The sequence below is a fragment of the Cryptomeria japonica genome, chromosome 11 (assembly GCF_030272615.1).
Source record: "Cryptomeria japonica chromosome 11, Sugi_1.0, whole genome shotgun sequence".
NCBI lineage: Eukaryota > Viridiplantae > Streptophyta > Pinopsida > Cupressales > Cupressaceae > Cryptomeria > Cryptomeria japonica.
In genome coordinates this window covers 207,113,862-207,139,791 of record NC_081415.1, presented here as the reverse complement: position 1 = coordinate 207,139,791, position 25,930 = coordinate 207,113,862, and the positions used below count along the sequence as shown (strand labels likewise).

General features: G+C 35.6%; 2 protein-coding genes across 2 annotated transcripts; both read right to left on the bottom strand.

Moving 5' to 3' along the window:
* Positions 1 to 659: 659 nt before the first annotated feature.
* On the bottom strand, positions 660 to 3,052 carry LOC131860136 (receptor-like protein EIX1). The gene is made up of 2 exons (XM_059214509.1): positions 2,893 to 3,052; positions 660 to 1,051 (listed from the first exon to the last, which is right to left on the bottom strand). The coding sequence occupies exons 1-2, from the start codon at positions 3,050 to 3,052 to the stop codon at positions 660 to 662; spliced, it is 552 nt and encodes a 183-aa protein (XP_059070492.1).
* Positions 3,053 to 9,356: 6,304 nt separating this feature from the next.
* Positions 9,357 to 12,547, bottom strand: LOC131067657 (DNA damage-repair/toleration protein DRT100). Its single transcript, XM_059214239.1, has 2 exons — positions 11,990 to 12,547; positions 9,357 to 9,610 (listed from the first exon to the last, which is right to left on the bottom strand). The coding sequence occupies exons 1-2, from the start codon at positions 12,339 to 12,341 to the stop codon at positions 9,591 to 9,593; spliced, it is 372 nt and encodes a 123-aa protein (XP_059070222.1). The 5' UTR covers positions 12,342 to 12,547; the 3' UTR covers positions 9,357 to 9,590.
* Positions 12,548 to 25,930: the final 13,383 nt, after the last annotated feature.

Sequence of the window (25,930 nt, the reverse complement as noted above, 5' to 3'; positions counted from 1 at the left end):
AACTTAAGAGAAAAAGACATCAAATAGAATGCAAATAAGCAATGTGAACCCATTAATGTACAATAATTAGAAGTAAAAAATTTAGAGATATCTCATCTTGTTGAATGAAGAAGAAAATTATTTCTTTATATATTATTTACACCTCACTATTTTTGAAGAACTAGATTGTTGGTGGCACATCAAGTGTTTCACATTCTAAATGAGAGTAATTTTAAAAGTTTCAAATCCTTCCTTTCTTCATTGAAGTATATGAGCTTTCATTTCCATAGACATGTGTAATGGATAAAAGAACTAGAAAAAAATAAAGTATATAGAGTATTGATTTAGTACAAATAACTAACCGATATAAAATAATATCTTGAGTAAGGCCACCAAGAGTAACACATCTTCAATAAGGAAAATACACCAAGAAACTATCATAAGAAGAAATAGATTCCTATACACAATGTTATACATATTAGTAACAATCAAAGGATTAAATTATTCAATTTAAAAGTATTGCAAGCAATCTATGATTGATAGATAGAATAGCCAAAGAATTTTTTTATAAAAAAATATTAATTTCTTTTTGAATTTTAACATTTTAATATTTAAATTTATGATATATACTTCAAAGAAGAAAAGAAACTCACATTTCAATAGATTATAGATGTATCCCTTCATAGTGTCAGATTCTTCATCCATGGAAATAAAAGCTTTAGGATTGTATCAACTTTATTGAAGTACTTCCTTCTCCAACTCATTTTTATTAGGATAATTGATATTATCCCTCCAAAAGATACTCCATATGACAATCCTAGTGCTATCTCATACCATGGATATTTAGTGTTTTTATTTCTTTTATTAATTGAAACTAGAGGAGGAGGAGGAACAAATTGTGGCCAAGAAGAATTTTTGGGTAGTGGACACCCCCATAGACTAGGATTCCCTGAATAAGAGGATTCTCCAAATGTGCCAGTCATATGTCGTCCTTGTGGTATACTTCCTGAAAGATTGTTGTTTGATAAATTCAATGAACCCAAATAGCTTAGAAATTCAAGCTCTATAGGAACTCATCCTGAAAAATGATTTCTTGAAAGGTCTAATGACTCTAGTTGATGCATTTCTCCCAAACTATTTGGAATGGTCTCATTCAAATTATTCATTGAAAGGTTTAAAAGCCTTAATCCCTTCAAGTTCCCAAAATTATAAGCAATTGCTCCCTCCAATTCATTGTTTGAGAGATCTATGGAGGTAAGAGTTGAAAGAATATAGACGTAGTGCTGATATGTACCTTTGAAAGTCATATCCAATCCATCTTGATAAGGAACTTGAGAAGGAGATAATATAAAACCATCTTGGCTTTCATTTGTCATTGCTTGCAATGATATAATTGTGTGTGGAATTAAACCTGAGATATGATTGGAAGAGACGAGCAAGATTTGGAGGTACATTAATTGGCCTATCTGTAAAATTGTTCTCCTTCATCACCAATACTCTTAGCTCTGAAATATTTCCAATTAATGTTGGTATTTCACCTCCAAATAAGTTGTTCCCAATGTCAAGAACTTGTAGCTTTGAACAATTTGCAATTGAAGGAGGGAATGATCTATTTAGTTTATTAACATGAACAACTAATGAATATAATTCATTTAGCTTACTGAACTCATGTGGCAAACTTCCCTACAAACTATTATTTCCCAAATTTAAGACAATTAGGGAAGAGCAATTGGACAAGCTAGCAGGGATCACTCCAGTTATGTTGTTGTTTGCAAGGTTTAATAGTTGGAGTTGGGATAGCTTACCTAGGCTTTGAGGAATATTGTCAGTAAACAAATTGTTTGCAAGATTTAAAAATTGAAATCGAGATAATTTGTCGAGGCTTGGGGGAATATTGCCATTGAAAAAATTATCATTCAACAACAAAGCTGAAATGTTAGAAGACCACATCGATGGGATGTGCCCACTCAATGCATTTTTAGACACATCTAGCCATTCTAGGTGCACCCAATTTGAAGTATTTGACGATAGGTTTCCTTCTAGATAATTTCCTGAAATATTAAGGGTTTTCAACAAAGGACAGGTTTCCCATAGCCAAGAGGGAATTACGCCCACGAGACTAGCGTTAGATAATTCCAATATTTGAAGTGAGAATTGTGTTGAAATCCAAGGTAGGAATTCGTTGTCAATCATACATGACTCTAAAGATAACTGAGATAATTGAAAGGGTGGAACCCAGGTTGTGCTAATATTTAGCACACAATTGGATAGAGACAAAACATTTAGGCTTGTAAACTTTTGAAAGAAATCGTCCGGTAATGGTTTAGTGGTAGGCCTAGTTCAAGTAAAGAAGGTGGAAGTGAAGAAGAAAAGATGGTTTCATTGAAATGATTGCCTATAGCGTCCAAGAGAGTGAGAGAGGAAAGTTGAGCAAATGAAGGGGGAATGGTCCCACTTAGTTGGTTAAAGCCAATACTGAACCTCTCCAGTAAAGAGAGATTGCCCAAATAGTCTGGAACGATACCGGTCAGTTGATTCAAACCAAGAAATAAATCCCTCAACAAAGAGAGACTCCCAAGAGATGCCGGTATACTTCCACTAAGTTGGTTGGCAAAAAGAAAAAGATCAGTTAAAGAAGAAAGATTTCCCAGACAGGAAGGTATGCTTCCATTGAATTCATTAAAGTAAAGATAAAGGACTTCAAGGCGGGTGAGCAAACAAACGAAAGGGGGAATCATCCCACTAAAGCTACTCGTTGATAAATCTAAATAGTGAATATAAGAGAGATTTCTCAAACAGGGAGGAATGGTAGTACCTGATACTCCTCCTATACTCAGTGATGTGAGAAATAGAAGTTGGTAGACTCTCAGATATCACTCCTTGGAAAGAATAAGGATAACCTAATGCATTAACAGACAACATGGTTGGTGTGATTGTCGCAGGATATGCCTTCCCACAGTCTGCAACAGTCTGTTCCATTCACCCACGAACTCAGATAGCCGTGGGAGTCATTCAAGGCAGCTTTGAAGCGGAGCAGAGCTTGGGATTCGTGGGAAGGACATCTGCTGGACATCTGCTGGGCATTAATCCATGGGAAAGAGAAGGGTGTGCAAAGGAGAGAATAAAGATTGAAATGAAAAGTATAGACGAGAGGTTGTGCAAGGGGATGCTCATTAGGGATGGAGAGGATCACTCATTTGGACACTAAGAATACATTTCTAGGTTTAAAAATGGTTTAATGTGTGTTGTCACTTTAAGGATACATTAAAATGGTTTAATATGGTTTAATATGATTTAATGTGTGTTGACTGACATCTTTTAAGTTTAATATGGTTTAATATGGTTTAATTTGTGTTGACTGACATCTTTTAAGCTTAATATGGTTTAATATGGTTTAATGTGTGTTGACTGACATCTTCTAAGTTTAATATGGTTTAACGTGTGTTGTCACACTAAGAATACATTTCTAGGCTTAAAAATTTTAAAAACTCAAGAGTTGACTAACATTGTCTAGGTTTATATATGTTGCTTAGTGTGTGTGGTTTAAGGCTGACCCTAAATTTGTGGTGAAATCAACTTTTTTTTTGTTTGAGAAAAATCTCTTTTAATTTGTCATTATACAAAGGTATTGTAAGGAAAATTTATGTGGTAGAGATTATTTTTGTGTCTTTCTCTTTTAAAAGGAAAAAAAATTCTATTTCATAAATTTAATTTGTTTTTAATTTGGCAAGGATTAGGAAATTTTAATTTGAGAGTTTGAAAGTCAATCTTATACATAGTTTTTAAAATAAAGTAAGAAGTTATAATTATGGTTTTGATTTAGGGTAAGAAATAACATATATAAAGGTTGGGTCTAGGTCTCAAAAAGACAATGATTCAAAATCATATTATTTATACATTAGAAACTAACTCTTGCACAAACAACAATTCTTTGCAATTATGGCTATAGTGTTAGGGTTTGTTGATGTTGTTGCAATGAAATGGTTGGGGTTTGTTGATGGTATTGTGGATGGAAATCAATGCTCTAAGCAACAAGATTATAGAAGACTACTACCAACTAATTTGGTGAATAGAATGGTTCAATCTGTGTGATGGTTTCACTTTTCAAACCTCCTAACCTAGATGAAGGGTTTCACATGGAGGCAGGGAAGTTTAGGCTAAGGAAAAGGTTGGGTCTTGTCTTATCGATCACAAGCCTTGTGTGGATGGTCATTCATTTATGAATGGTCAATGTTAGTATCCTATGATCCTTAAATGACCTAATTCTTTGATCAAAGTACCAGGCCCTTCATCCTACACCTCTCTTGCGGGATCTACAATTAAAGGAAAGAGTTCTCCTCTAGTTGAGTTCACTATTGGCTCTCTTTTATGTGAGTTTTCAATTAACTTTCTTAACTCTATGGTAGAGAAAAACATGTTTAAGATGTTGATGACTATGGTGGGAAAGTGTTTGGATCCTAAATCAAAATTAGATGCATCAAATATTAGGCTTTAGAGAAGTGGAGGACAAAAGGACATCTAAAAATTATTAGGATGCCTAACAAGTTTTTTTCTTTCACATTTACTTGTAAGGAAGATCTTTATTTAATGTCCTTCCTAGAGGCTTGATGTTCATTGGCAAGTATGATGTGACTATAAAATGGTGGGAAATGGACTTTGATCCTGCTAGTAGCTTGTTCAACATTGTCCCTATCTAGGTAATATTGATCTTAGGCGGTCAAGTATTGTCATTGATGTCATTTGATCGAGTATTGGTGATTGGTGTTGCATGCAATTCTCATTCTTAGTTGAGTCAAGTCGGATTTGACTATACGTTAAGGTTAGGTTTCGAAATGCTTTATCCCACATTCGGTCAATGAAAAATGTTTTAGATTTTTGTATAACTCAATGCACAATAAATTAAATTTGAGCAAAAGCTCACACATTTTACCACTTGCAAATTCTTCTTCTTGGCCCCTATGTATCCTTTTTGATGATGATTACAAGAGGGGTTAAACTCTTCAATATAGTATTTTTTCTTTCTCCCCAGCTCCTTACCCCAAGTACGCTTGTGGAACTTATCTATAACATAAGCCTTTATCTTCTTACTATTCGTGGGGAACATGTTTAAGTATATATTCCATTTTCTAAACCATTTGTTATTTTGACGCATCCAAGTCTTCTTTCTTTTGCATAATGTGTCATTGAAAACGACCTTAGGCCATCGACCCTCTTCCATTTACTCAATTCTTTTCAAATAACTAACGAGTCTTGCCCAAGTGATTGCTTCCTTAGGTGCAACCCACACTTCACTCAACGTGATATCATATGAGACTGAACTTTTGAGTTCGAACTTGTTTGTAATCATATGAGACCTCCTTATATACTTGCCTGTCATTAATTATGTTAATTTTCCGACATAGGCCGACATGAAGCAAGGTTTCCCACTCAAAATTGGGATAGGGAAAAGGGTTTAAATTGGGGCCCATTTAGGGAGGACCATGGTGTGGTGCCATGGTCCTAGTGAGGACCAAGGTGTCACGCCCTGGTCCTACCCCATATTTGGGCTAGGGCTAAGGGTCCAACAAGATGAAAATGTGAAAATAAGGCATTATTGCATGGTGGGGGCATAAATAGGTCCCGATCAAGCATTAAGATGCAAGTGCTAAGGTGAGGGCCACAAATGCGATCAAAATTAGAAAGGGTGCAATTTTAGGACGCTGCAATAACCAAGATCTAAACTCCTCGACAAAGATTTATACTTCCTAGAGAAGTCGGTATGCTTCCACTAAATTGGTTGTCATTAAGGGAAAGGTCAGATAAAGAAGAAAAATTGCAAAGGCAAGAAGGTATGCTTCCATTGAAGGAATTGAATGAAAGATGGAGGACTGTAAGGTGCGTTAGAAAACAAACAAAAAGGGGAATCATCCCACTAAGCCTTTATTTCTGTGGAACCTTGAAGTGGTTTTCCTTGTGTGTCAACCCTGTCCATTAGCCTATAACTTGGCCTATGTCTTCTAGAATAAAAAATGGACTTAAGTTTTGTGTTGGCCAAATACTTTGTTTTGGGTCAGCACATAATGGTTACTAACAGGGGGGCGTGATTTAAATTTGAGGTTTAACACCTTGAATTTTAGGTCATTTCCACACTCTTTAAGGTTGATCTAAACCAATCCCATGTCACTCAAAAATGATAAGTGGCTGAGCTTGTGGTAAGTGGTTCTGCACTGGCAATGGGTAATTTTTATAATTCATTGCAGAGTTCTTAAATCCATGGCACCCACCTGCAGATACCACTGAATTCATACCAGAAGCCCAAATTTCAAGGATTAAATTGTAGTGCCTCAAATAGTACTAACTTTGATGATGAGCCTAGCAATGGCAATAATGGCACTGGGAAAATTGCTTGCAAACGATTGCAGAAAAGTTAAGGAGCTTAAAGCGTGGTAATGTAATAAAGGAGGTGGGTTTTGAGCTGAAACATGGTTCGTCTAGGAGAAAATATGATTTCGCAAGCAGACCAAAACACAAAATTGGTCATAGCTTTGTAAGAAGCAGGAACAGATCAAAGCATATGAAGCCTATGCTTATGTAGGGGGAGCTAAAAAACGATGGGGAAGAAGTAAAATCTGAGAAAAAGAAGCCGGATTTTGTACCCACATGAGCACAACTGTCAATACATGAACACGAGCTATAGAGGCATAGAACTCTTGGGAATTACTCTGATAAGAAGGTTACAAGTGGGAAGGATGGCATAACAGAGGCTGTGATTAGTTATATACATCACTAATGGAAGAACACTGAGGTTGTCAAGATCAAAAGTGGTGGTATGTCTGTGAATATGGAGCAGGACATTTTGGAGGTTACTTTTTTTCATTTTTATGTTGTTTTTTCTCTAAGTTACTGGGTTCGCCTGTTTTGGTCCATGCACCTTAACTGGGTTCGTTTGGGTTCAGGTTCCCATGGGGGTTCGTCTGGGTTCACCCTGGGTACGTATCCAGGGGTTTTCGTTTGGGTTCACCCTAGGTACGTACTTAGGGGTTTGGTTTCGTCAAGTATGAACCCAAAGGCACTGAACACCAAAACATAACAAAAACAAACATTTTTGAACTTTTTTTGCATCCAAAAACTCTAAAATGTCCCTAAAAGAACCCCTTCTATCGTTGGGTTTTCCTCATGCATTGATCAATGATGAAGTAGTATACTATTTAATGTTTTAATTCTACTATTTTATTTTGTTCCATCTTACAATTCAAATATGAACAATCAATTGACATTTGGCATTGATCAATAATGAAGTATCATACTATCAAATGTATTTAGTTTTAGAATTTTGTATATTCTTTAAAAAAAAAAAAATTGTGTCCACACACATACATACATATACATATACATGTGTCCACACACACACACACACATATATATATATGTGTGTGTGTGTGTACATATACATATATCTACATATATGTATATACATATACATACATACATGTATGTATATATGTATATGTGTGTATATATGTATACATACATACATACACACACACACATATATATTATACAAATATATCAATATCTATATCTACACACACATACACACGCACATATACATATATATATATATATAAATTTGTGTGTATGCGTGTATGTGTATGTGTATATATATGTGTGTATATATATACATATGTATATATCTGTATACATATATATATATGTGTGTGTGTGTATGTATGTGTATGTGTGTGTATATATATATGAATTGGCAAGATCTAGTTTATACCCGAGCTAAGTCATGATATCAAAACCAAAGATGCAATGACAATATTTGAGTAGTTATCTGGGGCCTAGAATATGCTAGCTACCTCACATTATGGTTTTTAACCCTTTTTGGGCACATGTGATAGAGAGCACATTTGACACATTGAACATCATTCTGCACCTAGGGCCTAGACTGCATCAAAGCCTGTTGATAGGTTCAATACAGATGGGGCACAATGAAGATACAAAAGCATGTGCACAATATATGATGAGGGTCTCATAATCTACCTTTTGTTTTGGCTCTTTAGTTATCCTCCCACTACATGAATGAGGATTTTATGATGAAAACTTATTTCAATTAGTGACTTTCATATAAGAACTGATGTGAACCTCTAAAGTTTCAAGGTACAGACAAAAACATGCATGCCTAACATTTCTGAAACAACATATCTTTGTCATTTTGATTTCTGTCACGAGTAATCACCAAGATTTGTTATGCATGCCATACAGAGCTATTTGCTTTGATATAAAGAATTTATAATACTGAAAGTTGATTTGCATGTTCCTGCAACAACCGTATAATTATGATCAAGGATGTGTTATAACCAAACTGTTATCTATTCTGGTTACTTTTCATTAAACAGTGAGCACGTAGGGATATAGCACAAATATGCTTTTTCTAAGAGATGTTAGTGATTTCTCTGTTTGAAGATATAAGCTTCAAACTCACAAATTCTGGAACCAGAGACACCTCAACTTGATAAATATGCAAGGACTGAAGTTACAGTTTCAGTAACTTAAATGATAATTAACATGAAAAAGTACTGTTAAAGAACATATCGTTATGAGTAAAGGCAGTGAAATTTGATGCATGAAAGATGATTTACACAGAGCCGTTGTAGGCACTAGGAAGGGACCCTGGGGCAGTATATATGTAAGAATCATGTATTAAATAAAGATGACTATGGAGAGACAAAGGATGCTTGGAAGAATGAGGTGAAAAAAAACCAAGAAAGACCAAGTAGAAATTTCACTAACATGGTGAAGCAAAATTGTATTGAGGGGCCCCAAATCAAAACTTGCCAATATGATATTGATAGAAGATAGCCAAGCTAGTGTTCGGTTCCAGAAGAAATGTCTTATGTTTGGATATTTACAGGATCCTTGTCCTCACAGAGCCAGTTTAAAGGGGAGCTTTACTCATAATTTTGTTAAAATATTTAACAATATTATAAGGTTTTAAGGATATTTGTAATAGTTTTGGAAATATAAGAAAAATCAAATTAGAAATCATATTAATATTCTAATATGAGTTTGTGTTTTTTTTTAATCAACAGATTGTGTTATTGAGTCATATGGTTTTTCAATATTTCAACAATTATTTAAAAAAAAAAAAGTGTATATACTGAAAATTCATTCAATAATTGAAATGTTACAATATTTTTTTTTAACTTAGAAAAAAACATTGGATAGAATGACAAAACAAGAACCAATGTGAACACATGAATGTGCAATACTTAGAAGTTAAAATTTAACAATATCTCATCTTGTTGAATGAAGAAGAAAAATATTCCATACTTCTTCATGAACTTAAAACTATTAACTTTATATATATTATTTACACCTCAATATTTTTGAAAAACTAGATTGTTGGTGGTAAATCAAATGTTTCATCTTCTAAATAAAATGAATAATTTTTAAAAGTTTGAAATCCTTCATTTTTTCACATGATCTGCAATAGATTAAAGAACTAGATAAAATTAAGGTATATAGAGTATTGATTTAGTACAAATAACTAACCAATATAAAATATTATCTTGAGTGAGGCCACCGAGAGTAACACATCTCACTAAAGAAAATACACCAAGAAATTATCATATGGAAAAATAGATTCCTGTAAACAAAGTTATATATCAGTATTAATCAAAAGATTAAATTATTCAATTTAAAAGTTTGCAAACAATGTACAATTGATAGATAGAATCATCAATGATAATTTGTCTAAAATATTACTAATTTCTTTTTGAATTTTAATATTTTAATATTTAGAATTATGATACATATTTCAAAGAACAAATGAAACTCACATTTCAATGGATTGTAGATGTATTCCTTCATAGTGTCAGATTCTTCATCCATGGAAATAAAAACTTTAGAATTGTATCCACTTTATTGAAGTATTTCCTCTTCCAACTTATTTTTATCAGGATCAATGACATTATCCCTCCAAAAGCTACTCCATATGATAATCCCAGTCCTATTTCATACCATGGATATTTAGTGTTTTTCTTTCTTTTATTAATTGAAACTGGAGGAGGAGGAACAAATTGTGGCCAAGAACAATTTTTGGGTAGGGGACACCCCCATAGGTTAGGATTCCCTGAATAAGAGGATTCTCCAAATGTACCAGTCATATGTCGTCCTGGTGGTATACTTCCTGAAAGATTGTTGTTTGATAAATTCAATGAACCCAAATAGCTTAGAAATTCAAGCTCCATAGGAACTTGTCCTGAAAAATAATTTCTTGAAAGATCTAATGACTCTAGTTGATGCATTTCTCCTAGACTATTTGGAATGGTTCCATTCAAATTGTTCATTGAAAGGTTTAGAAGCCTTAATCCCTTCAATTTCCCAAAATTAGAAGCAACTTCTCCCTTCAATTCATTGTTTGAGAGATCTATGGATATGAGAGTTGAAAGAATGTATTGGTAGTGTTGCTCTGTACCTTTTAAAGTCATATCCAATCCATCTTGATAGGGAACTTGAGAAGTAGATAATATAAAACCATCTTGGCTTTCATTTGTCATTGCTTGCAATGAAATAATTGTGTGTGGAATTAAACCTGAAATATGATTGGAAGAAAGAAGCAAGATCTGGAGGTACATTAATTGGCCTATCTCTAAAGGAATACTACCTGTGAAATTGTTCTCCTTCATTACCAATACCCTTAGCTTTGAAAGCTTTCCAATTACTATTGGTATTTCACCTCCTAATAAGTTGTTTCCAATATCAAGAACCTGTAGCTTTGAACAATTTGCAATTGAAGGAGGGAATGAACCATTTAGCTTATTACTATGAACAACAAATGAATATAATTCACTTAGCTCACTGAACTCACGTGGTAAGCTTCCCTCCAAACTATTATTTCCCAAATTTAAGACAACAAGGGAAGAACAATTGGACAAGCTGGCAGGGATCACTCCAGTTATATTGTTGTTTGCAAGATTTAATAGCCAAAGTTGAGATAGCTTGCCTAGGCTTGGAGGAATATTGCCACTAAACAAATTGTTTGCAAGATTTAATAGATGGAGTTGAGATAATTTGCCCAAACCTGAAGGAATATTGCCACTGAACAAATTGTCATTGAGCAGCAATGTTTCTATATTAGAAGACCATGTTAATGGGATGCACCCGCTCAATGCATTTCTAGACAAATCTAGCTCTTTAAGTTGCATCCAAGTTGAAGTATTTGATGATAGGCTTCCTTCTAGATGATTTTCTGAAATATTTAGATTTTTCAACAGAGGACTGGTAACCCATAGCCAAGAGGGAATTACGCCCACAAGGCTGGCATTACTTAATCTCAACCATTCAAGTGAGAATTGTGTTGAAATCCAGGGTGGAAATGGGCCGTCAATCAGACATGACACTAAATATAACTCAAATAATTGAAAGGGTGGAATCCAGGTTGTGCTAATATTTAGCACACAATCGGATAAATACAAACTTTTTAGGCTTGTAAGCTTGCGAAAGAAAGCTTCTGAAATCAACTGGTAATGGTTTAGTGACAAGAATAGAATAACTAAAGAAGGTGGAAGTGATGAAGAAGAGATGGTTTCATTGAAACGATTGTCATTAGCATCCAATTCATAGAGGAAGGACAGCTTTGCAAATGAAGGTGGAATGGTCCCACTTAGTTGGTTGCTGCTAATATCTAAATAAATGAGTAAAGAGAGATTGCCCAAGGAATCCGGAATGATACTGCAGAACTGATTGATATCAAGATATAAAATCCTCAACAAAGAGAGATTTCCAAGGAAAGTCGGTATGCTACCACTAAGTTGGTTGTTACTGAGTTCAAGGTGAGCTAAAGAAGAAAGATTGCCAAGGCATAAAGGTATCCTTCCATTCAAGTTATTGAATGAGAGATCAAGATATGTCAGACGGGTGAGTAAGCAAAGGAAAGGGGGAATCATCCCACTTAAGCTATTTGCAGATAAAGCTAAAGAGTGAATGTAAGAGAGATTTGCCAAACAAGGAGGAATGGTAGTACCTGGTGTTACTACTCCTTGTATTCTCAGTGATGTGAGAAAACGAAGTTGGCACAGGCTCTCAGATATCACACCTTGGAAAGAATCAGAACTACCTACTGCTTCAACAGAGACAACGTGGTTGGTGTGATCATTGCAGGATATGCCGGTCCAGTTGGTGCAACAGTCTGTTCCATTTACCCACGAACTGAAAGAGCCCTCGGAGTCATTCAAGGCTGCTTTGAAGCGAAGCAGAGCTTGGGATTCGTGGGAAGGACATTTGTTGGGCATTAATCGATGGGAAAGAGAAGGGCATAAGAGGAGGAGAAAAACTGAAATGAAAACAAAACAGAGCTTATGTAAAGAAATGGCCATTTGGGACGAGGGTATTGCACTTCTTCTTTGGACGGGCCATTCTTAACTGGGTGCCCGTCAACAGGTCAATGAAAGAGTCGACAATACGTAAAAATGAGTGGACATAGAAATGGGATGGACTTACACGGATCTTTGGAAATCACATGGAAGGGGCAGAGGTCGAAAAAGATGGGAGTTTGGTGAGAGGTCTTTAAACACCAGAGTCCAACCTAAATAGCTGTTTTTCACGCATATATACTTCTTTTGCAATTTGAGAATTGTCCATAAGCATGCCATGCTACACCATTTTTACAAATATTTCTTACCTTTTCTCAAATTGTATGGTAAGAAAAGATTGAAAGAGTGGCGTGTATGTATATAGAAATTGTGGGGAGAAAGATTGCATAAATGTGTGCTTAGATTCAAGGGAAGAATTACATTCATAGTTTCTCAGCTTCACATTAAAAAGTCCATCCACATTTAAATTAATTTTAATAAGATTTCCATATTAGGTGGAGCATATGGCTTAGATATATAATTAATTAGAAAGGTCATATGTAAAAAGATTAGGGAGAGTTTAGTTTTTAGACGTTTATCTTTTTAACTAGTATTTTAAAAATTGACAAAAAGATTCATTTTACAGCAATTACAATGAATTTTTTATTAGATTCACTCTTTCGGATTTTATGTAAAATAAGTAATGTTAAATAAATTTGGGAATGAATGGTGTGTTTTGATCTTATTTATTCCCTCGAGATCAAAATAAGAAATTTCAAGGTTATATTCACTTCATTAATGGAGAAAGAAGGAATTTTATTGGTTAAATTTGCATTTTGATAAAATAATGAAATTGCAATTTAATATTTGATTTAGTATTCTAATTATAGATGGAATAATTTTCAATGTAAAATGAAATTATAAATCTTTGAGAATCATGTTGTTAAGATTTTATATGGATTTTCATGTCATGCTCAAATCATAGGTTTAGAGTGTTGATCCTTTAGAACTAAGGTCAAGGGTAGAAAAGGAGAAGCTCTCATCATATACCATGGTACAAAGAGACCATAGGAACAAAAGAGTGGAGATTTTAGCCAAGAAAAAATATAATTAAATTGAGATTAGTTAAATGATTAAATAAGATATTTATGTTCTAGGATTGTAATGATCTTGAAGGTTCAAAATAGTAATGAGGAAAATGTCACAACTCTAAGAGTTGGGAAAATGATAATTATCTTTTTTGAGAAAACTCTACCTCCCAAATTTCCCATGAAATCATTGAGTAACTAGGTTGACACTCCTTGTCATATACCTAGTATTCTCATTCTTCTCCTCCAATCAGATCTTTGGCGATGTTTATGTGATCTTGTTGTGAGTGTCATATGACTATAGCATTGTGTAATTATATGCTCTAGTAATGCTCTCTCTCTCTCTCTCTCTCTCTCTCTCTCTCTCTCTCTCTCTCTCTCTCTCTCTCTCTCTCTCTCTCTCTCTCTCTCTCTCTCTCTCTCTCTCTCTCTCTCTCTCTCTCTCTCTCTCTCTCTCTCTCTCTCTCTCTCTCTGTGTGTGTTTTATTCATGTTAACATACTCCTTGCTTGGTGTATGCATGCTTGACTCTCTTTATGTACTGATGCAGTCAAGGTAGGGAGATCTAATGAAGGACAGCCCATCCTTGTAGCCTAACACAAAAACCATGCAAAATATACTGGTAACCGGTAACACGATGCCCAAAATAGCAAAAAGAACAACCGGTAACAACACATAATACATAATCGGTAAACAGTATGAACAAACCTTATTACAGTCTGAAGAATTACATATGCCACATGTCGGACCGCAGCCAAGGATTACAAAACAACTCTCACAACTTAGATCTATGATCCGCAAATCATCTTCTTGATAATTCATCATCTGGTAACAGCTTCCACTATTCTGCACTGATACGGACCTCAGCCATCTTGGCTTCAGTCTCCCCAGACCATAATCTCTCTGATATCAATATACAAATCTAAGATCCGCAGATCTTCTGCTCGATGAATGGGTCTCCGATAACAGTCTACACTGTTCTGCACTGATCCGGACTTCAGCCATCCTGACTTTCGTCTAAACTACATCTTCGCTTGATCTCGAACTTCAGTCTTCTATCTCTATCTTTTGTCTTTTATTTTATATCCTCTCAAATGATTCACAAACTTCCATTTATACTGTCCACAAATAATAACAACTTAATCAAGTTGGCCCAAAGACCAACCAATTCATGAAACATGTAACAGTAACATGTCGGCTCAAATCACTACTTGAACAACTTCCAAAATGCATAAAACAATGTGCGATCCTCCAAGAACATCGGACACGGCACAAGAAACATAACTCCATGATCCGCAAGTCACGAAGATCAACCGCAACCCGATCTAACTTCGCTCAACACACTGCTAGACTAACCCGTAAGAACATATCAACCGAACCAATACCAAAATCCATATCTCATTGGAAACAAATCCATATGCCATGAAACTTGAACATGACAAAGATCACAAACACAAGGGAATAAATCCAAATCCACAATGCTAAACTCTCAAACATGAAGAAATGCCACGATCTCAAGCAATTCCACTGCAAATTGCCCAACCGGTAAGAACTAGATCGATGCTCCTGCATCAGACTCTCGGGGTTAATTGAAAAGTGAGTCCCATCACTTGATCTGGTTTGGCGATATGAACAAGTCCACAAGTCGCCTCAATTTCCTCTCCAACCAACCAATGCATAACCGAATCCTCCTCCAACAACAGGTTCACAAACCAGCTCTGATACCACTTGATGCAGTCGAGGTAGGGAGATCTTGTTGGCTTGATGATGATGATATTATGTAATAGGTTGATTGATGATTTTTTTTGTGTTGTCATTGATGGCAACCATGTTTTGTTAGTCATCTAAGTCATTTAATCTAACCGGTAGAGTCAAACTGGTAGAGAAAGCAGTTATACAGCAAACCGGTAAACAGAGACAATGCTATGATCAAGTGACTGGTATGGTAGATCGGTGATGAGTTAGATGTTGCGGTTTGGAATGTATGTTCATGACATTGGCAAGAGTCTATGACTAGAACCGCATCAGCGGATTCAAAGTTTGGAGCGAGTTATGATGTAGTGAGCAGCCGGTCAAGAAGAACAGTTAACCAGTAGAACAAAGTTACTTAGATCGGTAAACCAGTAGACTTAATATTTTATTTTTGAGTTATGATGTATGTGGCCGACAGGAATAAATCCTAATGTGCAAGATTGTCTAGATACATTGCACCTAGGAAACTGTTCCAAGGATATTAGCCGACTTAGCAGACTTGTTTATAAAAAGGTGAATATTGTGTGATGATGTATGAGATGAAGGATCTACAATGAGAATTTGATTGTGCGGTGTAAGGTGAAGCTCTGTATTAATGTTTAGTCAGTGCTAGAAGCAGGACTGAAGCGGATCTATTAGGCACATAGGTGCTATATGCAGATCATTTACCTGTTGTTCCCTAGCAATTGCAACAATATTAAAATCCCTTAACTAGGTAGGTCCTAACAAGTCTAATCTTGTAAATCCCTTCACCGGGTGACTCATTAATTTGGTTTTAAATCCTTTAAAAAGGTTACTCCTAACATGGTATAGCTCCTAATAAGGCTGAGGTTGAAATCCCTTCACCGAGTGACTCCTAACATGGTCTGCTCTTAACCAGGCATTATTGTAAAGCTCCTAACCGGGCTAGGCCTTTAACAGGGCGCATTTCGAAAGAGTGCATATTTTTATGGGTGCTAATTCCAACCGTGGTTTTTCCCATTTGAGTTTCCACATGAAAAACATTGTGTTATGTTGTGCATGTTTTATTGGTTGTTTGCAAATGTGATTATCTTTCTTGCATGCTCATTGATTTTGAAGTTGATTAAAGTGGTGATCAGATTTATACTATTTTTTCTTGCACTTATCCACCCCCCCCTCTCAGTGCCTTATAAGTTTATTAATTGGTATCAGAGCCTAATTCCCTTAAGGCTTAACCACTTGGGAAGGATCCTTAAGGCTAACATGGGGGAATGAATGAGTTATAGAGAGTTGTCTAATAGGCTTGCAGAATCTGAAGAAGCCCTTGGAGAACTTAGGGTTAACTACAAAGCTTCTTTGGCTAAGAGGAGAGAGCTAGTTGAGAAGCTGATGGAACTTAGTGAAAATAGTTCTTTTGAGGATAAGATCAGAGAGAAGGTTCGTGAGATCTTTAAGCCAAAACAAGAGGTTGGTACCCTGATTGCATATCTTCAAGAGGAAAAAGAATAAAAAGAGGAAGTGAAAGTTGATCTAGACATGACTATGTCTCTTAGAGAAAGTTGTATGAAGAAGAATGAAGATCTTACTAAGGATGCGGTTGATGCTAATGAGATATTGGCTAAATAAAACAAGAGCACTACTATGTTTGATGAGCATATTCAGTCATAGAGGTAGAAAGGAGAGACACATGGCTTGGGTTACACAACTTTTGAGAAAGGAGAACCATCTGGTACTAAGGACATCATGCATGAAGATAAATCTACACCTAAGAACAAGAAAACCATTGGTAAGAAATCCTACAAACCAATATGCTTTAACTATCATAAGGTAGGTCATATTGCTAATGTTTGTAGAAGTATATCCAATGTTGTTAATGATTATAGACCTAATACATATGATGGATATATGCCTAGCACTTTTAATGGTTATTGCTACAATTGCAACAAGTATGGGCATAGAGTTGTTGAGTGCAGGTCTAGAATGAACTATCCAGAGACCTTACATGAATCAGAGGTCTGGTGGTGATTGGAAGAGATCTTTTAATGATCGGTGAAACCCTAATTGGTAGAAACCTTATGTAAATCGGTCTAGTCCTTATGAAATGGAGAACAGATGGAATGTGATTTGCACTATTTGTCATAACTATGGATATGTAGCTATGAATTGCAGAAGAAGAACTGGTAGAGGCAATGTTGGACCTTGGAGAGCATCTGGAATGGTTTGTTATCATTGTCGCAAACTAGGACATATTCGCTCGATCTCGAACTTCAGTCTTCTATCTTCCATCTCATGTCTTCTATTTTATGTCCTCTCAAATGATTCACAAACTTCCATTTACACCATCCGCAAATAATAACAACTTAATCAAATCGGCTCAAAGACCAACCGGTTCATGAAACGTGTAATGGTAACATGACGGCTCAAATCACTAAGAACAACTTCCAGAATATATAAAACAATGTGCCGTCCTCTAGGAACATTGAACATGACACAAGAAACATAACTCCATGATCTGCAAGTCACGGAGATCAACCGCAACCCGATCCAACTTTGCTTAACACATTGCCAGACTAACCGGTAAGAACATATCAACCGGGCCAATACCGGAATCCATATCTCATCGGAAACAAATCCAAATGCCACGAAACTCAAACACGAAAAAGATCACAAACACAAGGGAATAAATCCAAATCCACAATACTAAACTCTCAAACATGAAGAAATGCCACGATCTCAATTAATTCGACTACAAACTGCCCAACCGGTAAGAACTAGATCGGTGCTCCTGCATCATGCACCTCTTAGTAAAGTGGGTTAGACCTAAGGGGACCAAATGGTTGGTTGGCATTGTACCACCATTGGGGACTTAGAGATCTTAAATATTTTTTCTTATGTGTTAGAAGCCTAACCATCTTATGGTTATCGTATGAAATTTCTAATTGTACTTAATAATTTAGTTTTATTTTTTAATTCTTTCTTTAGCTAAACTAGTGAAGGTTGCCAATTTTCTATTTTTATGGGATGTATGTACCTCCAAGTTATGCCTTCTTCTATGGAATAATGAATATTAATTTTTTCTCCATTATAGAGAACTTTTTCTTTATTAAATTCTAGTCAAGACTAGGTTTCAAGTTGGAACTAGAACCTCCACCTTATAGAGGTTTTAGGTCTATGCTAAGGTATGGACTTTCTATTCAATGCCAAACCATTTCACAATTCACATGTCTCAAGTGGCACTAGAAATCTAGAACCTTGGTTTCATGTTGGCAAGTCTTGAGAATGAGGGAGAACATTGGACATGAAACTATGTTCTAAATATGACATTATGTCTAAGGTACATATTATTGAAATGCTTGGTAGGTTGTAGAGGTTAGGGAGGATAAGGAACATGGAAAAATTTCCCAAGCACATGAGAAGATACATTGTTTTCAAGGCATTCATTTCATAAAGGTCTAGTTCATAGTCATAAGGAATTGGAAGGAATAGGGACCTAGAACTTAGGGTTCCATGTCTCAACAGGGGTCCAACATTAATGAAGGTGTCTTGAGTTATGCATTGTATTTCCTATAGGCCACAAAGGGAAAAGTAAACCTAGGAATAGGGATCAATTCCCCATGTCTATATGTAAACTGGAGGCCCATGAAGGATTATATAGTTGTTGTATGAGTGGAGGTTGGGTGGAATGTAGGACTTGGAACAAGTTCCAAGTTCAAGTGGAGACTTGGGTTCCATGTATAGATTTCTATATCCTACTTGTTTTGTGAAGGTAATATTCTCTAGAATACATTGAGGAGTTAAAACTAAGTTCTATATGGGTCAACCCACAATAGTGTGTCCCATGTTTTGGCAAAAATAGGACATTAATTAATGTTTTAAATCATTTTTTACTTTTTAACATTGGGCAAGTGCACGAAGTTGTGGTACCAAAAAGGTGTTACACTTCAAAAAAAATCAAAATCTCTATATGGCACACACCATATTTCAAAAACACAAACATAAAAGTTCAAGATAGCATTTTAGATCATTTTTCTTCTTGCACCCCCGTGTTTTGGCGTATTTATGCTCACTTGAGTTGTGCTCACCCTTTGTAGAAGCAAGATCTTGGGCTCTAATTTTTCCATGTCTCATCAAAATGTCGCCACGACATAGAAGAGCTTGAAGAGGTATGTTTTTTTTGTTAGTGTCATTTTTTTATTAAGTTGTAGATTAAACTAGGTTTATAGATTTAAATTTATTTTAATTGTCAGAAATTAGGATTCCACAAGAAAGTTTTGAAAACACTCAATCAACTGCTCATTAAGACCATGTTGAAGAACAAGAACATCAAGAACCTCCTGCAATCCCTAGACTTCCCATAGGTACACAAGAAAACCTATTAGGTCAAATAGAAAATAGCCATAAATAGCTTGAAGAATTAATCACAATGCTAAAAGATTCCACTAGAAGAAACTCTCATTGGATAAACCTTACTAATTCTCTGCAATCTATTGTATCTCACATATAATCAGTGAGTGGGCAAATCAATTATTGGTTCAACAAAAAGGAAAAACAAAAATACTTTTATGCTGACAAAGTATCATATGTTGCAGTGAAGAAAAAGAAAATTAACAAATTTGACTAGTGTGCCCTTTTTACGAACACCCAAATGAATCAATCTTTACACCCTGGATGTAGGAGGTTCCCTATCCATTGTTGCCACCATGAAGGAATTAAGAACAATTTTTGGGATAGGTGGTGGATGGTTTTTTATCATCCCCCATGCAATAATCATGAGGTACCCCAATACTTTTAAAGGAAACTCTACTGTGAGTTTGTCTTGAATGAGATCCCAAACTATTTTATTTTCTAGATTTTCGAGGTAGAGGTGGGGGCTCATCACATGATAGAGTGGGTGTACAACATGATCCAAATATTACTCCAAGACCCTTGGACAAACCTATGGTGGAGCATGTCATTATTCCTTCTGTTGTGAAGGAGAGTGTTGAGGTTGAAACTTTAGACTCCATTAGCTTACTCATTCAAACCCTTATACAGTATGTCAGGCCTCTAATAGAGGGTGATTTAGGTGATGCTAGTGATTCTTCTAGGCATCGAGTTCTAGCTCATTTTTGTTGATTTTGTGGTTCTCTTTGCACTTATGATCCTGATAGTAGTAAGCATGCACATGCACAAGAGGAGTTTGCTACAAAGGATAATATCATGACACAATCCTTATTAAATGAAACATTCGACATTGATACCCAGGTGAATTTCATTACAAGTTCATTTCATTATTTTTATTAAATTTTATGTGGAAATATAAGAATATATCTAAATTAGTAAATGATTATGATAATAAATCAAGGTCAAAGTGTTAACAATACTAGCAATATTCCCACAACGCCTTATTTCATGACTTCATCGACTCCACGGGTATATAACTAATAAATAAATATAATTATTATATGTGAATAGTTGAACCTTAAGTAAATTATTTTTGCATTACTCATTTTGGATGTCTAATAGTTTGATGTTGGAGTTTCAACATCAACACCTCACAATGGAGCTCATCAACAATCTTTCACCCAGGTAAACAATTTATTCTTTAATATTGTTATTAAACAATATAGATAGTTTTGGTAATTGATCAACATGCGTTGTTTCATTTTTTGATGTTGACATCAAAGATTCCTCCTGGTGTTTGTGCCACAACATAGTGTAGTGTTGTTGCAGTAGTAGCAAGTTCAGTTTCTTTGACAATAGTACGTGACATATTAGTAAATTTAGTAAATTTAACATTACATTTTTTTTTTAATAGTATATTATTAAAAAATTTAATGATACTTGTATTTAGCTTAATTTATATCATGATGCCTACAGGAGGGGCTTGTCACTTGAAGTCATGAATGTGCACTTATTATGGATTAAAATCGTGATTATTTGTATGCAGTAAGTGACTATTCTATTATATGTCAATCTAAAATTCAATTTTTGTATATGTTAATGTCAATCTTTTCATTGTGTCGGGTGGAGTTGCAAAAAAGTTTGGAGAGGAGGTCAAGTGGGCATATTCGAAAGACACTCGCATCATATACATCTCCATCCACCTGACAACCAAAGATATCTCATGATCTGTTTCCTTCCCCTAGAGGGAAATGACTAGATTAGGGTCCTCTATTGTATGCCTATATGGCAATTTTGAACTTATGTTTTGTATTATGGATACGTGACATTCTATGTCCATATGGATTTTGGCAAGCCTATTTGACTTTATTGGATATATTTGATACTTTTATCAACATATAATGTTGTATGGATTTATAGCTTTTCAAGGTTAATGCAAATCGTTTACCATGGTTATCCATAATTGCAATATAAATAATTAATGAATAATTGCATAGAGTTGATTGTTAATTAAGCTTCCAACCTAAATATGTGTCTCTAATCCAATACACAAGTTTATAGAGATCAACACAAATTCAATTGTTATAGTCCAAATAAGAATAAAGGCATTCTCTAACATTTACATTAATACAAACCATAATTTAATAGTCAATTTTAAATTTCATACAAATTTTGAGGGTTTTCATATTCAAATAACCCTAGTCATGGGAGAGAAATAAAAATTAATAATATATAAGGGAAACATTGAAAGAATCAAAATTAGACAATGTAACACACCATTGTACCAATACCCATTCTTAAAAAAATGCATAGCTTATACACTTCTATTAATCTAATGCATACCCTAATAGAGCTACTATAAATGACTCCCAACAATTAATAATACTTAATAGTAAGCAATGAAACCCAATCAAACTCCCAATTTAATACCTGCCTAAATTATAACACTTCTATCTAAGGACATCATTATATTTATCATCAATTATTCAAAATGAGAAAACCCCAAAATATTTGATAGGTTCATCTCACTAACACTACGGCTAGGTTGAATACTTTTATCATTGTTGTATAGCTCAATCACAGACATCAATGAGAAATAGAACAAGCACATGTGACCTCACATGTCCTACAACCTAGAGGTATGTATTTACCTTTGTCATGAGTAGTACTTAGGTTATACCCAATAGAGGTAAAGAAAAGTTAATTTATTAAGTCAATCAAGTATCTTACAATTAACCCAAGTTACTAATAATTCTAACATATTCAACATTATATACTCCTCAAGTATAGTGCTAATATCATACATAGTTCCCATTAACATATTAAAATTTATATTTTCACAATTTAGTCTTAACATCATTATTCTCACACATTATCATTTCATTAACTGAGAATAACTAAAACCACGGACACCAAGAAATCTTCCATCAAAGTTCGACAATTTTCAACTCTTAAGGCACTCAAGAGAATGTGTCAGTAGGGCATGGCCTAGATCATTTGGACAAATCGGCGAGCAAAATAGGGGCATCTGTAGCATAAACCCAACCTCCCAAACATGTGCATGTTGATGGTTCATACCCATGATGAGCACACTGAATGTTAGGGTACATTGCAACATTTAATTGAGTGTATTTTATGCTTTTTGTCGCAATAGAATAACTGTCGCAACGACTAAATGGATCTGGGTCTTCGAAATATGAGAGAGGTTTTTGTAGAGATTTATAACATGACCCTGTAGGATCAAATGACTCATTCATATGTGTCATGGGCACTGAGAAACATGTTGTCAAAGTTTGACAAATTTTCACACTTTGAGCACTTAAGTGAGTTCGTTGGTAGGGTATGGCCCAAAGCGATTGGGCGAGTTGGAAAATAAAATGAAGGCATGTGTAGTGTAAATACAGCCACATGGATGTGTACAAACTAACAGTTTGTTCCCATGACGAGCATAATGAAAGTTAGGGCATATTGCAACTTTGATTGAATGCATTTGACGCTTTTTGTTGCGATCGAGAAAGTGTTGGCATGAGAAAATGGATGCCAATATTCAAAAATAGAGAGAGGACTTTGTAGAGGGTTCTAACACAACCCCATAGGATTAGACGAATCATTTGTATGTCTCACGGATGTCGAGAAACGTGTCATCGAAGTTTGCAAATTTCCACACTTTGAGCACTTAAGTGAGTTAGTCGGTAGGGTATGGCTCGGAGCGATTAGGCAAGTTGGCAAGTGAAATGAAGGCATGCATATCATAAACCTGGTCACATGGGCATGCATGAGCTAATGATGTGTGCCCATGACGAGTGGATTGAAAGTTAGGGTATATTACAACTTTTGATTGAATGCATATGATGTTTTTTATCACAACAAAGAAAGTGTTGGCATGCACAAATGGATGTGAGTCTTCAAAAATGAAGAGAGGTTTTTGTAGAAGGTCATAACATGACCTTGTAGGATCAAATGACTCATTTGTATGTTTCACTGGCACCGAGGAACATGTTGTCAAAGTTTGACAATTTTTCACACTTTGAGCACCGAGTTCACCAATAGGGTATGGCCCAAAGTGATTCGAGGAGTTCGAAAGTGAGACAAAGGCATGCATAGCATAAACTCGACAACACAAACATGTACGAGTTGATGGTTTGCACCCATGACAAACGGATTGAAAGTTAGGGCATATTGCAACTTTTGATTGAATGCATATGACACTTTTATCGCAATTGAGAAAGTGATGGCATGGGAAAAGGGATACAAATCTTCAAAAATCGAGAGAGGTATTTGTAGAGGGTCATAACATGACCCTGTAGGATCATATGACTCATTTGTGTGTCTCATGGGTACAGAGAAATGCATCATTGAAGTTTGACAAATTTTCACACTTTGAGCACTTAAGTGAGTTCATCAATAGGGTATGGCCCGGAGTGATCAAGTGAGTTGGTGAGTGAAATGAAGGCATGTATATCATAAAATCAGCCACATAGACATGTACAAGCTTATGGTTTGCACCCAAGATGAGCGGATTGAAAGTTAGGGCATATTGAAACTTTTGATTAAACTCATTTTACACTTTTTGCCACAATCGAGAAAGTGTTGGCATGGGAAAATGGACATGAGTCTTAAACAATAGAGAGAGCTTTTTGTAGAGGATCGTAACACAAACCCATAAGATCAAACAACTGGTTCATATGCATCATGGGCGCCGAGAAACGTGTCATCGAAGTTTGACATTTTTTCACATTTTGAGCACTTAAGCGAGTTTTCTTATAGGGTGTGACCCGGAGCGATAAAACGAGTTGGTAAGTGAAATGGATGCATGCATAGCATAAACCCAGCCACACAAATGTGTACAAATTGACGGTTTGCATCCACAATGAGTGGACTGAAAGTTAGGGCATATTGCAACTTTTGATTGAACTCATTTTACAATTTTTGCCACAACCAAGAAAGTGTCGTCACAAGCAAATGGATTCAAGTCTTCAAAAGTTGAGATTTTTTGTAGAGTGTCATAACACAACCTCATAAGATCAAACAAATCATTCATATGTGTCACAAACATCAAGAAACGCAATGCGAAAGTTTGACAATTTTTCACACTTTGAGCACTTAAACGAGTTCGTCGGTAGGGTGTGGCCTAGATCGATTGGGCAAGTTGGCGAGTAAAAAAAAGGAATGCCTAGCTAAAACCAACCACCCAGATGCATATAGGCTGATGATTCATTACCACAACAAGCGGATTGAAAGTTAGGGAGTAATGCAACTTTTGATTGAACTCATTTTACACTTTTTGGCGCAACCGAGAAAGTGTCGCCACGAGCAAATGGATGCGATTCTTCAAAAATTGAGAGAGGTTTTTGTAAAGTATTATAACATGACCCCGTAGGATCAAAATACTTGTTTTTATGTCTCACGGGCGCTAGGAAACATGAAGTCGAAGTTTAACAATTTTTCACACTTTGACCACTTGAGCGATTTCGTTGGTAGGGTGTGGCCCAAAGCGATTGGGTGAGTTGGTGAGTGAAACAAAGGCATGCCTAACATAAACTTATCCACTCGGATGCATAAAAACTAATGATTCATTGCCAGGATGGGCGGATTGAAATTTAGGGCATAATGCAACTTTTGATCGAACTCGTCTGACGCTTTTTATCGCAATCAAAAAATTATTGTCATGGGCAATTGGACCCGAATCTACCTAAATCGAGAGTGGTTTTTTTAGAGTGGCATCTCATGACCCTGTGGGATCAGACAACTCATTTGTGTGTGTCATGGGTGTTGAGCAATGCACGACCAAACTTTGACAATATTTCACACTTTGAGCACTTTAGGGATTTCGTCAGTAGGGTGTGGATTGGATCGATTGGACAAGTTGGCGAATGAAACAAAGGAATTCCTAGTGTAAGCCTGACCACTTGGATGCATACACAATGATGATTAACTACTACAACAAGCAGATTGAAAGTTAGGATGTAATGCAACTTTTGATTGAACTCATCTTATGCTTTTTGTCGCAACTAAAAAACTATCGCCACGGGTAATTGGATCCAAATCTACCTAAACCAAGAGAGGTTTTTTTAGAGTGGAATCTCACAACCTTGTGGTATTAGATTTCTCATTCATGTGTATCATGGGCACCAATAAATGTGTGGCCAAAGCTTGACAATTTTTCACACTTTACTGATTTTGTTAGTAGGGTGTGGCTCAAATCGATCGAACGAGTTGACGAGAAAAACAAAGGCATTCTTAGCATAAACCTGGCCACTTGGACGCATACACACTAACAATTTGTTGCTATGATGAGTGGATTGAAAGTTAGGGCATAATGCAACTTTTGATTAAACTCATCTGATGCTTTTTGTCACAACCGAAAAACTATCGCCACAGACAATTGGATTCAAGTTTACCTAAACTAAGGGTTTTCTAGAGTGGCATC